Source organism: Aptenodytes forsteri, unplaced genomic scaffold, assembly GCF_000699145.1.
Source record: "Aptenodytes forsteri isolate BGI_AS27 unplaced genomic scaffold, ASM69914v1 Scaffold195, whole genome shotgun sequence".
Taxonomy (NCBI): domain Eukaryota; kingdom Metazoa; phylum Chordata; class Aves; order Sphenisciformes; family Spheniscidae; genus Aptenodytes; species Aptenodytes forsteri.
The window spans coordinates 2,569,049-2,585,797 of NW_008795317.1; the positions used below are offsets into that span (position 1 = coordinate 2,569,049).

The window sequence follows — 16,749 nt, forward strand, 5'->3', positions numbered from 1 at the left end:
TAGCAAAAATAATCTACAATAAGACAGCCACAAGGAAAAAGTTCTTTTGTTGACCACACAAAGACTTCACAAACTGCTAGCGGCCTCCAGCCTACAAATTGGATCCACGACCCAATATGTTTTGTTGTTTCATTTCAATTTAAACATACAACTTGTATTATATCAGAAAGCCTGAGGAAAGTTTTAATGATTCTAGGCAGTGACTTCGCCGCACCTTTGCAATCTCCTGGCCAGAGAGACAAGCAGAACTTTAAGCAGGCATCAGTCATCGCCAGTGTTAATGTAAGATTACACACAGGTCCGCCTACTTAGTAGGCTTTAAGACTAGAAATTAGTTCTGTTTCTCACGTATCCGTCACACTGGATCTTGGTGATAGAGTTCAGCAGACACTTTCTTAAAAAGAGTAAATCTCATTTGTATTCCGTTAATCTCTCCCAGAACCCTTCAGAAGAAATATTACTGTAATTTTATACCTTCCCTGTTTCTTTAAAAGCCTGTGGTAGCTCATGGAGAGTGGATGAAATCTAATGCCCATTAGTGGCAAACTCCCATAGGGTAAGTTCTCCTTCAGTTTTCCTCGAGTAAGACTCCTGCAATGCAGCATCATTGTCCAATTACTATGAGATACCTATCCTTACTGCAAACAGAACAATGAAGTTTATTAATAGCCATTACTCATTTTCTACAGTGGTTGTCAGCAGGCAGAGTGCTGTTTGCCAAATGTGAGCAGCAGCAATAGTTTGTATCCATGCAGAGCTCATGTCAAATACTGCAAAGAATGGGCTTCATGGGTGATCAGCAGTAGGTGGGCTTAGCTTGGTTGTTAAAAAAGCCCAGCAATTTCAAATTACAGTAACAAAGCAGTCACTACACAAATAAATTTCCAGTAATTATTCAATTTAGACCCAAGAAGGATTAGGGTGCTTCATTATTGTCTCTTTTTACACTCCAAAGAGACAAATAATAGATTTTTTTTCCTCTACTGAAGAGATTTAAGGAGCCTTTTAAAGTTTTAATATAACCAGCAAATTAAGCTGTACATAAATAAGAACTGTAGCATGCACTAATTGGGCTGACGTCAAAAGCAGTTAAATCTTTTGTTGCTCTCAGTGAGAGAATGACTAACCAGTCCAGAACTAAAGCATCTTTCACATATTCAGGTGACACATTAGCTAAAAATAATGTGTCACAGATCAATGCTCGGCTTTAAGCATCACAACAGTTAATAAAAAATACAAGTAAATCGGGGAAAAGTGTTATTTTTCAACTTAGAAACAAGTTATTCCACTGCTAAAAAACATGCACTAATTCTGCAATTAAATGCCCAACTTTTGGGCAAGCAGCTTAAGTATTCTGATATTAACAAGCAGGTGCAACATTTAAACATTACGTACGACTCCATAGCCTTTCTAAGGAGGGTTCTCCTCTTCAAAAGACCACCCTGACTCCAGCTGTTACTCCACACAGTAGTTTTGTATTTCACACAGGAGCATACTGCTTAGAAGTACCACAGGAGTTGTAGGTGGCAAGGACATACAGCAAGATCTGCCTCACATTCAAACCTAGTCCTTAGGTACCAACAGAAGGGGGAGGGGGGGGAAGAGCCCTTTCCTAAGACTCTCACCCAGCATCTTCAAAGACCACATAAAAAGCTTCTCAAGAATGAAAACGAATATTCTTTAAGCTTTTTAAAGCATATCATCCACAAATATATGCAAACACAAGCCTTCCATGACAAAACTGTTCTTATGCATGATATTTTTACTACTGATTTGGGATCCGATTCAGTGTACTTGTCCAGACAGGACACACAAACCCAGATCTTACGGCTTCAGGGTGTTAAAGTTTGCAAAAGAAGGCTTAACATGGCTCATGTGCAGAAGTCCAAATACGTCAATGCCCACTTCGGCAATATTGATTTCTTCTATTCTTCAGATTTCAATACAATTTCCCCTTATTCATGAGCACTAGGCCATTTCAACACTATGGGTGTAATTCTATTTAATCCAACTATCCTTTTAAATAATCTTTTTTCATATTTAAGAGATCATCTCTAAAAATACAGGGTGAGGAAAGGTGCCTTTTGATTTTTAAATAGAAACGCTGCAGCATTAACATTTTTTAAGATTAAAACTAGTGAGAAGCTAGATCATTAAAAGACATTTGTTTTACCCGATATGCTGTCTAAAACACAGTGGACAACTTCTTCTTTGAAAATATCAAAGGCTGGAAATATACCAGAAGTGACACTCCTAATCTCCAGAGGAAAGGGAAATATTCATAAGCCTGTCCTTCCTTTTCTTGTCTCTCAGTTCCAGCTGCTGGGTAAGTCCCACCAGAGGCATGGAGTAGAGAGCTTTCAAAAACATAGCTGTCTAGAACTATAGTATAGATACAAAACAGATCACCTCAAAATACCTGATCCTCTTGAAGCTGACTTCTAGGCCATTTATAGCACTTAAAATGAGATTCTCTGTTCATCGCACAAGTAGGCTTGGCCCAGCATCCCTGCTCTGATTCCCAGACAGCATCCTCTCCCCAGGCACAGAACCCCAGTGAAGGTCCTCCTGTAGCTTTAGGAAGCAGCTGTTGCTGCTGCTGCAACCCCTTCCACAGCAAGGTGGGCAGCAGGTCTGAGCCACAGATCTGGATGTGCCATTCAAACTTCTACCAGGCTCTGGGTGATCCACGCTGAACCCCTTCTGTCACACTGCCATGGAGATGTGGAGTTCCTTTTCACTGCCTGCCTCTCCTTCCCTCGTGCAAATTTTTCAAGGATTTGCAACTTAACTGACTCCTGAGGATACCTGCCACGGGAAGGAGTTTACGACCCATCATTTAGCATCCTTCCTTTTTCCCTTGTAATTACCTCTAAATGACAGATTGCACAACAGCGATTTGCTGTTATTACTAGCATATAATCAGAGAACTAAACTCATAGGAAGGAGAAATAGAGGGAGAAAACCTGCTATCTCAAATTTCAGATCATCCGTCAACTTATCCAGAAACACCACAGCAAAAGAGCACTACAATACTCACAGAAAGCAAGAGCCTTCCACAGGAGTTTGTTAGAGTACAAGCCCCTAAACTTAACGGCACCATTTTCTGAGCCCAGAGGCAGGGATGTCATCCTGACTCCACACAGCTGTAGCAGTTACAGCTGGACAATTGTGTTTGTGTTAACTTGTGCCAGACATTGGCTATTTGGGAATTTAAGGAGGCAAGCCTCCCAAATCAAGCATTGACAGAAACACCATTTCTGATCTTATTTAAATTTCCTTAATATCTTATAACAAAGCCTTTCAGCAGCTTACTCATCTTGATATATTTAATAAGTTAACTCCCAAAATCATTTACTCCAGTAGAAAAATCAGAAGCCCAAACAAGGGAAGTACATGATAAACTGGGCTGGGATCATGAGAAGCGCCGGTGAAAACGGACTTAAATATTACTTTCCCCCCCTACACACAGGTCAGAAAATATCCACTTTCCTTGTTTAAAAAAATCTATTCCAGTCCTCACCACAAACTAAGAATAGGCAATTAGATGTAAATACTATCAAGTGTTTAAGCCAGAAATAAGAGATGGTAAGTTTTTGCTTGCTATTCATCATTCCAAAATTACTGCATGTGGTCACAGTGATCTCTTGTGCTCGCACTCACACATAACATCAGTATCAGGCTTGTCTTTTCCCAGAAAAGAGTCTGAAAGGAAGGGAAAATACCCTGTATGGTCCTTTCTGATAGACATACACAAGGAACTGTTTCCAGAGGGGGGAAGGCTTCAAGAACAGCAGTGAAGGTAGACAAAAAGTATCAGGATGAGGAAGAAACAGATGCAGATGAGATTACATTTTCATTTGTAGATCCATTTTCTATGGCATGGTTATAGCTGAGAATGCAATTAGCCTACAGCAAAATTCTAATCTATAATTTTGAGCAATTCAGTGAGACCTTGCATATAGACCACTTTTCTCATATAAGGCAAGCAATGCTTTTGCAATAATGAGGCAGGTAAACCAGACTGAACTGCAGACAATTTCTTTCAGATCATAACCCAGACGCCATTTTTGGATGTCACCAAAGCATCTGTGGGATAAACTTAACATGTGTTCATATAAAAGTGTGTATGTGTCTGTATATGCAAAATACAGCCCTCCTAGTCCACTCATGCAAGAAAATGGGGGGTTTGACTTATGTCAGACTCCTGTATTTAACACCCCGATTCTTGACCAAACAAGGTGGAATCTAGAACTTACAGCATAGTAGTTGAAAGTGGCCAGATCTTTCTCCATCATTGCATTATTTTGTTTTTATCTGGCAGCATTTCTTCAACTCCATTTTCTTTATTCTGGATGAAATTCTGTTTCCTGTGAAATCTACCTTTCAAATACTACTTCTTACTGCCTTCCTGAAAAACCTCTACCCTTGCTGAGGCTAACCTATATTAAACATGCATAAAGTTTTAGCACAATTTGTCCCCAACACACTTGTCTCCAAATTATTTTGGGATAAGATACTTCGGAATATGCAAATTTCAAGGTGGAAAGGCAGAGAAGAAGAGGAGTTGTGCTTCTGCACATTTCATATCAGTCTATGACCAGAGATAACCGGTTTCTTATGCCATGCTGTTCCCATGGCATGTCAAAACACATCTGATCAATGTGTCCAACATCTTTGCAGAAAAGCACTCGCCACACTCAGTAACGTAGTATGGAAACATAAAAATGGAAGCATGATTATTTTTCCATGAGCAGCATCTGTGCTAAATGTTGTCTTCATTTATGAACTGACAAGTTTCTTTGTGGAATACATTGCCAAAGTCATTTACCGATATGTCAAAATTGATACAGGATTTAGTTACGTGCTATCTACTGTTTCTGTAGTTTCCACACCCTTACTCCTCCACTAGGATATTTTTCCATATTGAACTAATTTGCAAGTTTCAGCAGTACCACAACTTTTCCTAGTTGCACTACACAATTTCCCCCCCTCCCCCCAGCCTGAGAAGTTGTATGGCAGACATCAGCCTTGACCAATTCTTTAAAAGCACTTACAAGTTTCCAACAACATTGGTTGCTCTCACACGATTCATTACCTTGCTTTTAACCTTGGTAACAAAAATCAAGTTTTAATTCCTCATGACATTAAAAACTCTGAGTTGGTGTGTCACTGAACTGCTGCCCTATCTGGAAATCAGGAGCTCAGAAACTCCTTTTCACAGCTATAATTAAGCTTTCAAATAGTAATAAATTTATCATGCATTCATTAGCTATGCAGCTGCATATTTAGCAAGATAATTATATCCTGGTAAAATGAAGCCACAGTAACACACATTCAACACCTGTATTTGTCTTGAGACAGTAAACAAGACTGCTGATTTTTTGACTCAAGAGATTATCTTGATTAAATAAAATGCAAATTAGGCAGAATCTACTATAAAGTTGATAATTCCTTTTTAATTAAAGCCTTTTATTTTTAAGTTTGAATGGACACAATTTGGTTTATTGTTTAGTACCATCAATAGGGAGGCAGAGTACCTGCTTTGCTTTTTAGCTCTAGAGAAATTTTAGACACACTGTGGTATCTTTCTTACCTTCCTGATTGAAAGCTCTGCCACCTGCTGTATCACATAGTGAATTGTGTCAGCATGTACTGATTATAAGTGACACTGATCTGGATGTATCAGATCAAAAGCTTTGTTGTTATGCTCAAAGGAAACCAGTTGGTGGTGGAAGACTCCTTAGTAAGGAATGCAAATATATGCTACATTGAGACATTCATGTTGTCTTTCTCTTCAGGCTACCTTCTCTCCTTCAAAATCTGCACTGCTAATAGCTTTGAGACATAAAAATAGCAATACTGCGTCTTCCAAAAGCCTAGCTAGCATAATACCCTGTTTCTGACAGTACCCTAAAGCAGACACCAGCAAGAAGGGTAAGAGCAAGCCAAGCATACATAAGCACTTTTTTCCAAGCAGCCTCCCTGATGCCAACCAGCAGGTAACAGTGATGCACTCCATGTCATCTGGCTCATTTCACCCCACTCCATTTCCCAATCTGGCCCTAGGAGCCTTTAATAAGCTTTACCAGGCTACCACTTTATGAAAACAGAGTCTGGTACAAATCTCCTCACTCTGTGGGGAGTGCTCTGCTTAAAACTAGGCAGTGTGTTATTAACATTTAAATTTGACCCACTGATAAAGTTGTTAGGAACATTCACTTAAAAGTCCACATATTCACAAGCTACAAAAAAGTATTTAGCACTTTACGTAAACACAGTGTCACCGTTCATAAGGCTTCACAACACAAGCTATTTACTTTCACCATTTTTTGCTAGCTTTTATGCTAAACCCATTATTTCCACACTTCCTGTCCTGTTCAATCATACAGTTTAGAAACAAAGGCTATTCCCACTTCTAACACTGATGTTCCTATATAAGATACCAAAACACATAAAAAGACTGCAAAGCCTCTGGGTAGTAGTGATTGAAGAGTTTAACTGAAAAGGCATAAGGGCATCATAATTCAGGGATTCAGAGGGCAAGCTATGTGAGATTTCTTAGATAATTGAGAATGACCCATAATTCACTAGCAGCCATAGGAAATTCTACTATCCACACAGCTTTGAGGGCAAGAAATCAAGTCAGCTGTACATGAGCTGATTTTTTCAACCTTCAAAGCAAACAAACATATCCCATCTATGAGATAATTTTATTATTTCTGGCAATAAATGTTTGATACATATATGAATGAAATACTTGGGCAAGCGGTAAATATCAGCAGTTGATATTTTTTGCTTCTGTAAAAAAAATTAAACTTTCTGCTTAGATACTAGTTTCAATTTTCTTATAAGTGTTATGAATATTTTTTAAAGAATACCCAATGTTTTTACTGTGATACACCACACATCTTCGCATGTTCAGAGTACCTTTTCATGGTCTGTTACAACTACCTGACATAGCAGTGTCATTAGTATTTGTGCTGAAGTTCAGTTTCATTTGGCAGCTCCAGAGGAACACACAGATTCCCTGGAATAATAACTGGGAGAGGAGGGAAAAAAACCGCTGCTGTTTGCAACTCTGCTTGCAAGGGCCAGCAGGCCAAGAGATGCCGCTCTCAGGAGAGTGCCTGGTAGAAAACACAGATTTCTATATTAACTCTGTAGGTCGTAAGTTCAGTTCGAACTCTGAAAGAGAATTTAAACCAAGGCATTTGCCAATAGGTCAAATAATTTTAACAGTTCATCCGTTTTCTGCACTCTATTTCTGCTGCATTTCTTTGAATACTACATGTCTACAGTTGCCGACTATTATAAACTATAAAGCCTTCTTGTTACAACCAGCTTCAAGCCGAAAACAAAATTAGAATCTCATCCAATAAAGCTCTAGATAATAGCAGAACCACTGTTTTAATGACTAAAATGAAAAAGCTTTCTTCATATCACAAAGCAGTCAGACCAAACAGAGTAAGCACCATTGTGCTAGGCTCTGCACTAACACAACAGAAGACAAGCCTCTGCACTAAAAAGCTGACAAGTCTAAATCATTTTAGGTCATGTTTCTAGAAGTCTGGGGCACGGCGTCCCACAGACTGGAGGAACTAGAGATCCTGCAGAGGGAAACAAGGGAGGGGAGAAGTCAAGTGAATCCACCGTTACACACAGGCTGAACAGCAAGCAGAATGTACCTGGGAGACAGTTTTCAGGGAAAATACTTCAGTGAACACTGATTTAAAGCAACCATAAGATTCAAAACTGGTACTTTTTTGTGAAATATTGTGCTGAAACTCTTTAGAAGCAAAGGGGATCCAGAAATTATAAACATTATAAACAATTACCATTTTTCATAGTATTTTTAATGTGTTGAAGACTTTCTCTACTGCATGACTCTACATACTAAAGTTATAGCTACAGCTTTCCTCACAGGTGATTAACCAAGCATTTCCTTTCCTTCTCTGGAAGAATATCTAGCTGAAATGTGGGGTTTAGACCAAGACTGAAAAATGAACCATTTAATAGATATCTGGAAAAAATAATTAGTATGTTAGTGAAGCTAAGTAGGCTTAGTCTAATTCTAATAATTAAGAGGATGAAAATGCTGAAAGGGATGCTTGCCCCTACCCTCTGCAGCGTGAAAAAAGTAACCATCAAATTGAAGTTCATTTAGCAAGTGCTAAAGATGAATCATGGGGGTGAGAGAAAAAGCACAAGGACATAAAAGCAAACATGCATGTGACCATGAACATACACATGCATGTTCTTATACACTGGCTACCATGTATCAGTAATAAACTGTCTGAAAAGCAGTAACGACTAACCTCCACATTTTAGTGAAACTGTGCATCAGGCTCACACAGCAAGGCAGAGCTGGAGGTTTGAGTCCATCCATTTGAAGGAGGAGGGCAGGAACACCATACAGAACAAGGTATTTCACATAAAAAAACAGTACTTGAGCTAAAGCCAGGCCACCTAAAAGAAAAAGCAAAAATAAAAAATTCATAGCTTAAACAAGTCCTGAAATACTTTTAAAACCTGTTAATACTGATTACTTCCAAACAGCCATTATTCAAAGAACTAAAGCAGGCATCATCGGTTGATGGGATATACAATACCTACTTTTGCAACAGCTATAGGACACAAGCACATGCAATTATGACTTTAGGCACACACATAGACCAAATAGTACCACCGTTCCAATACAAAGGCGTAAGTAAGCATCTGTAGTTCCACTTTCAAAAAAATATTTGGACTGTGGGTATTGACTGCTGTGAAAAACAAATACTGACTTATGCTGAGCTAGAAATCAGAACATACTTATATAAGCAATGAACATTTACCACAGGGACAATAAATTTTATCTTTGCAAAAAAACCCAAACAACCACTCTTCACTTGTTCATCCAGAACAGGTATAAACAATGGTTATCTTTGCAGCTTATCCTGACAGCTCCACAAACATCCCATGTACTGTCAAATTATTTTTGTCCCCCAAAACACCCACTACAAGATCCCTCCTGCTGCAGCCAAGGCATAGAAGACTGGAACTCCACTTAGCATAATGCTTAAGGCATATTTCAGGTTTTAAAACCACAGGACAAAGGTCTCCTTAAGGTGCTTTAGCTGCCTGATTTCCAAAGGAGAAATTTTGGCAGTGTTTGCTCACACCTTAACCCTGGGGTATGGCACAAAATGCAGCATCTTGCACAAGTGTGAGATGAAAATCATACTGGCTATTCTCAGAGTTATCACTCATGTGAGTAACAATCTTAGAATGCATTATAAATAAAGCAAGACGATTCATATTAATATTCTAAATGTTGAATAAAATAGCATTTGACCAATAATCATAAGAAAAACTTCAGTAAAAAGCAGAGGCCACCACCTTTATAGAAACTGGTGAGAGTTCACCCCTAAAAGTTCCACTGACTTTGGTGAACTTTTCCATCTGACTGACAGCTGACATAAGTAAAATCTAATCCCAAACGAGGGAAAGCAAAATTATTATAATTTGGAAGAGTAAAAAAAAATTATAAAATGCAATTGTTACATCTCCTTCCTTTCCAGTGTTTTACTTTCCCTCATTGATATTAACTAACTTGTGGTTTGACTGGAGTACTTTAGATATTTAATATAATTTTAAAACCTTCCAGAAGACTTTCCTTGGAGACAAAGTTTTCAATCTGACCCCAGCAGCAGAAGTCCATGAACATCTAAATAATCTGCTTTTTTTTTTTTTTGGCAAAGCATCTCTTTTGCATTCTGCTAACAAGTATACTATGGATGACAACCAAAAGTTAAACATTAAAAGTTCATCTAATATATAACAACCTAGGGTGAAATTCTGGCACTAATAACGTAAATTGCAAAACTCCTGCTGGCCTACATATGACCAGCATTTTGCTGCTACAATCCAACATTTTTAGTTTTAATACCATGATCCAAGTGCATGATATAAGAAACAGTTGTGCCATACAAGATAAAAACTGATGTTAGAACAAAATACCTAGACATGAAGCTTATGGTATTTTCCTTCAGGGAAGCAGTCATCTAGTATTCAATAACATTCTTCCCCAGAGGAAAACAAACAATCAGAAGAACAATTTGGATACTAGCCAATTAGCTACACATTAGATTACTGCTAAATCATCTATACAGCCAACTTTCTGCTTTAATTCCCATCTCATTCAGTTTCTCATTTCTTTTCTGACAAATTTCATTGGAGAGCTGAATGCTGACACCCACTCAAACCGATTATGAAGATCACAGCTGTCTGTGCACTGGGAAAATTCAAAATCCTTTGGCTGTGCACAATGGAAAGAGATTTAGAGACATAGACTACCACTCTCTCGAGACCCGAAAATCAATACATTTGATTTTAAATACAATAATGAAAGATTTCGAGTTCTCAGATACAAAGTTATAATACGCAAGTTTCAGAGGAAAAAAAAAGGCATTTTCACCATCTCTAATAACATACATCTAAGTTGTCATTACTGTTAACTAGCAGACAGCTCAATAGCACTGGTATCTTAAATAAATGTAGACATCACATCACCAATCATTACCTGGCACACACTAGCTAATCTGCATGTGGCAATTCTAAGACTCACAATAGCAGCAAGGTGAAGGTCCCTGTCAAAATATGTAGATTAAGTTCTCATTGGTCTTCAGTTCATCCCAGCTGTAAGAGATCTGGCCACACATGGAAAACTGAGGGCAAGATTCACAGCCATACAACAGCTGGGCAGCATTAGCAACAGGCACAGGCTTTAAATTTTCTTGCATACCCAAGACATTCCAGCTGCTTTGCACAAAGCAGCCAGAAGTACACTGCTTCACCTGATTTAAAAACATGAAATAAAAAAGAAATTTAAGATCAATGCTAAATTTCTCAAAGTCATTAACAATATCACGTAATTTGTTCTCTAGTGTTCGATTTAAAGCTTAAAAAGAACTTGCACACAAGCATTATCTTAAATTGGAAACAAGCTATATCAACTGTATATTAAAAACACACCTAAGGGAAAAAAGTATTGCAAAAATGCTTTCTTTTCCCCAGAATAAATTAATTCAAAGGATTCACAGTCAAAGTTAATTTTTTTTAAAACTGAAATGCCTTAAGGGATAAAAAAAATATCAAGTTAGAAGTACCCATACACTCTTAAACCCATGTAGTTCAACAGTCAAGCTGTTTGAAGTCCCAGATTGAATTAACTGACTTTTATAGAAATTGATATTTTCAATTTATCATCTTGCAATCCTTAAAACATTCTAAGTTTTCCTATGCTTTAAAAATGCATTTATAGACTTTCAAACATTTACCTTCCTCAAATTTACTGCATTTTATAAGTTTCATAGAGCCTTGTTTCAAGGATAATTAGAATTTAAAATATTCACAGAATTTTTTTTTTTTTAATTTTCATATTCTCAAAACTCTGCCTGATATTTTTTGACAGAAGTTATCAAACAGAACACTTTCATAAGTAAGCGACAAGAGATTTGGATCCAGGTATGAGAAACCACACTTGGCTTTTTTCTGTCCATAAACCATCACCAAAACTCATGGTCAAGAATTGTAACTTAGCACGCAATTTTGTTACGAGCACAACAGCACAAATTTACCCTTTTTGCAGCTACATTGACCCTATGGCATTAATGATTGTAGATGCTTGTTTCTGTCAAGTACCAGGGCAGGTGCAACTAGAAAACACGTATCAGATAAATATGCAATCATATTTCAAAAAGGTTGCTGACACATGGTACAAATCTAATAGGAAACAGACATTTAAAACAGCTCAGAATTTAGGGCCATATAATCCAGTTCAAAACATCAGGCTTTAGGGGCTCATTTACCCTTTCTCTTATTTTTTACATGCTTCTTCCACAGAAAAAAAAAAATAAAAATTACGCAAGGATTCCCTCAAATTAAAATCTCCATGAAAGAATATGGCTCTGCACTGGAGCAGATAGGCTACAGATGTATCTCAGCAATAATGCCAACAGTCATAAGATGCATCAGGAGTTTCCAGCTCCATTCATCAATCAATAAGAGCACGATTATTGACAAGCTTTACACACTGGGCTACAGCATTTTCTTCGCAGCAGGACACTCCTCCCTGACAAGAGCCCCAAGACTGGATCTACTATGACCTTCTTAGTTTGGTATTGATCACAGCAGGAGGCTACACCTCATGCTGGGGGAAGCTTTCACATGAACATATATGACTACCACAGCACCAAGTCAACTCTGCACAAGCTGCCAGGTAAGCAGAGTTCTGCAGCCACTGCCAGCAATCCCACGTACATCACGCTGTGCTGTCCTGGCCCCTAGTCAGGGCTAACCGTCCACTCATGCCTGCTACATTGACCTGAATTAATGCAAAAGTGACAACTCAATTCTGTTATTCCTGTCTCTAGCCATTGAAAGAGAGCATTGTGTGAGAAACATGAAGCACCCCAATTTCATTACTTGGAACAGAAAACAATGCAACTAATAATTAGGCACATACTGCTCAGCAGTGTTTTTCACTGCTGCTTGGCACTGCTTTGAAAGAGGTGCGCCGGCTCACAAAATCAAAAGGAATGATGAAAGAAAAATACTACAGGGACTCCTGCAGCCCGGCTTCATATCCCAGCGTTCCAGTAGCACAGGAGAAGCAAGAAAATTCCTAAAACATATGGAGCGGTGGCAGGAAAGTACCACAATGTTTGCCCTGGAGGCTAAGCGCTTCTTTTTAGACAAAGTTGAATAGACAAAGATCCAAAGGGAAGTTACTTAAACAAGACTAATCAGAGCTGCCAAGGGACTCTTGGTCAAGGCATAGACAGCTCTTCCAGGTTTAAGAAAACCAGGAGTTTTTTTCAAGGATACACATGCCTTAAAGCCACCTATCTTGAATACTCCCAAAATATCTACAGCAGACATTATGTTCATTAGTAAATACCTGCAGGAAAGAACTCTCACAGTTATCACATTGTACTGATTTTGGCTGGGACAGAGTTAATTTTCTTCACAGCAGCTAGTATGGGGCTATGGTTTGGATTTGTGCTGAAAACAGTGTTGATTGATAACACAGGGATGTTTTTGTTACTGCTGAGCAATGCTGACACAGAGTCAAGGCCTTTTCTGCTCTTCACCCCACCCCACCAGCGAGTAGGCTGGGGGGGCACAAGAAGTTGGGAGGGGACACAGCCGGGACAGCTGACCCCAACTGACCAGAGGGATATTCCACACCATATGACGTCATGCTCAGCATATAAAGCTGGGGGAAGAAGGAAGGGGGGGACGTTCGGAGTGATGGCGTTTGTCTTCCCAAGTAACCGTTACGCATGATGGAGCCCTGCTTTCCTGGGGATGGCTGAACACCTGCCTGCCCATGGGAAGGAGTGAATGAATTCCTTGTTTTGCTTTGCTTGCGTGCGCGGCTTTTGCTTTACCTATTAAACTGTCTTGTCTCAACCCAGGAGTTTTCTCACTTTTACCCTTCCAATTCTCTCCCCATCCCACCGGGGAAGTGAGCGAGCCGCTGTGTGGTGCTCAGTTGCCAGCTGGTGTTAAGCCACCACACACACGTGAAAAACAGTAATCATAAAAGGAGGTTAATTGCCAATACTATCTGGAAGTTTAGCCTGCAGGAAGACTTATAAAAATAATTACCTTCACACACACTTCTTCGTATAGAGCAGTGAACTACCCAATGTTTTAGAGAATAAAATCTTACTAAGCTTTCTGATTCATGTTTGTATTTCCAGTTTTCAAAACAGACAGCAAGATGCCAAATATTTTATCAGATTCTCTTTATCATTATCTTGTAGGATGGAAAAAGAATCTCAGATTACTCTGTTAGTATGTCATTACCATTTAGACAGATGCACAGACACCCTAATTTCAATAGCAAAACACTGTGTGCTTCTTAAAATGAACTCAGAAATCCATTTCCTATCTATGGGTTTATTAGAAAAAGAACTGCAGTACATCAGAACTAGCACCCTACATCCAACTTACACAGACTACTCCGTAGGTCTCACTTTCAAAGAGGAACTTACATAACATTTCTTCTTTCAACAAATCAAACACCAATTACAGATTAAACCAGGTGGCTCCACCTACACGAAATCACTAATTACAGATTAAACCAGGTGGCTCCACCTTTGAACAGATCACATTCTGGATTGACTTACATGCTGCTCATATGAAAATACATACCCTTTTGGAGTACTAGAGCCTAGTTAATAATTAAAACAATGATAGCTGATTGACACTAACTTGTGCATGCTTCACTAGAACAAGCAAATGACACATGGTTAAGGCCAATACATTAAATCCACAGAACACTCACGACGTCATACATGCATACATCTCAGAGGTACGTCTCTACACCAGACACACACCTCTGACAAAGCACACATACACAGATTCCTAGTCAAATATATTTTCACAATTACAATATCTATTAGTATCCTGGATTAATCCAGTGCAACAATTGTATTAGACAATACATTTTTATGCAGAATTCTGGCTTTCATCATTCACTATACCTTGTGAGACTGACATGAAGCTCTGTTCAGATGAGCAGAGATGAGTAAATGGTGCTGAATCACCAGGCTAAATGCGAAGCCTCATAAGGATAACATAGGCAGCGCTTTTTTTAATCTCTGCATTTTCAGAATCAGTCTTAACACACAAATGAATCAACATCCGTTCCAGTTTCTGTATAACGTACCCCACCAGGTGAATTTTGCTATTGATATTCTGTTGTCATAGTGAAGAAAAAAAATAAATCACTTATTTGAATTTAAGATCTTTCAACTAGTGCTGTTGAACTCCCTGTTACTACCTAAGTCAGTGAATTTGTCATTCAGCTACAGAAGCCTGAAGAAGATATGTTGGAAAGGATCACCAATCTACCTGCCCTTTATTTTTTATTTCTTTTTTCAGGCTTCATTACATACCATGTCTAAACATTACTCACTAGAGCAGATGAACCTCTGATCTGGCCCAGTGTGGCTATTCTTCTGGTATGCTGCAGTTCACCAGGATCCTGGATTACTGGAATCCATAGTGGCTTTTATCATCTGTGCCTGCAAATCTTCATTTTACAGTGTAAAATTAAAGGCAGCAAATTAATCCAAATAAATTCATTCTTCTCAGTTTTTAAAGTTATCAGGGTTTCCATTACCATGGAATACGCAATTAACTTTAAAAACTGAGAAGAATGAATTATCAGGGTTTCCATTACCATGGAATACGGGTCTTCCTGCTGTGTCATTAATTCTGAAAGCGCCCAATTCTTTCAGACAATCTGACCAATGCTACCAGAACGAGATGCAGCACTGACAAAAACATGCTATAAACACTGCATTTGGTGCTCGGAGCTAAATAAGCACAAATGCCTTGATATTGTTCAATATGCCAATAGCTAACTATTCATAGACATGAATATTTGTGAATATAGACACAGTGATTTGTGAATTCTAGAAAATGCTCTCATTCTCCAAACAATGCCTTCCTGGGATCAATAAATAACAGTACTGTGCTGCCCAGCTGACATCTTTAAATTAATTCTGTGTTCAGACATTAACATCCCTCCCGCAAACTGAAGGGCCATACATATATGGCAAACAGGTACACACAGTTAAAAAACCAAACGCTATGGATACAGTCCCATCGTATTCTTCATTCTATTCCTGATGTGGGACCTAATATTTTGCCACTGGAAAACCATATTGCTTGCTATCACCTGGCTTTTCATACAACTCCTACCACAGATCATCAGCATTGCTGAGAAGGATTTGAAGCCAAGGTTTGCTGCGAGGACAAGGGTGTCGCGATAAGCAGTTCTGAGAAATGAGCCATTCAGAGGAGAGCAGCAAAGCCCAGCCCATGAGCAACCCTTAACAACTGCACTCTCTGGTGCTCATCATGCCTGGTGGGTCTTAAAGAGCAGTAACATTTTCTGCTGGGAGAGTGGGGTGCCACTGGAGCCCATCACATTGAAGGAATACACAGGCCAGTACAAGAGTCACTGAAGAAACAAGTGCAAGATTTCACATGGATTTTGTGTTCTCTATCTCATACTATCCAGAAGGTACAGCCGAATGCCTTCCCCAACATCCAGACAGAGAGCAAGACTCCCACTGCCCTATACAGGGAAGAATAAAGTCTCTGTGGGGACTGGAGCTATGGGCAATGACTGGAAATCTTTTATACCTAAAGTTACCCAAAAGACTTAATATTTGGGTATCTAAAAGCACCTCTACCCAAAGCTAGCTCTCACCACCTCCTCTTCCTCCATACCAGACGCTGACATTTCCTCTTGGAGGTTATCCTTGCTACCAAACACAGGCCACTGAGGAAACAGAATACAACTGTGTGTGACAGTGTGCTCCGCCACCCAACCTCATCTTTGTCTCCTGTAACCCTCCTCAAGCGATAACTACCAGGGGCAGTCATTAATGGATGCCAATAGTGATAGCTGCGTCCTTTCAAAGTGGATTTGGGAGCCAGGTAACAACACAATAACTAAGGGCTATTGTGAGAAATATGCCCACCTAACCACAGTTATCAGTATGCAAATATGACTGAGTCAATCATCTTACCCCTCTAAATAGTGAGCAGCCCAAGAGCCCTCCTGCACAGCAGCGGGCTGCACAGTGGGATCTCCCCTTGAGTAGGGACGCCTCTCAAGGTTACTCCTCGAGGTTGAGAGATTCCTTGCCACAACAGATCCTCGGTAAGTGACTAATAGCA

The 16,749-nt window shown here is 39.2% G+C and overlaps 1 protein-coding gene across 1 annotated transcript in view; it reads right to left on the bottom strand.

Annotated features, from left to right (window-relative positions):
- HHAT (hedgehog acyltransferase) overlaps nt 1–16,749 on the bottom strand; it is a 156,964-nt gene that overhangs the window by 122,952 nt on the left and 17,263 nt on the right. Inside the window, exon 9 of the mRNA XM_009279631.1 lies at nt 8,319–8,469. Within this exon, the coding sequence (XP_009277906.1) occupies nt 8,319–8,469 (151 nt within the window). The remainder of the gene's footprint in view (nt 1–8,318; nt 8,470–16,749) is intronic.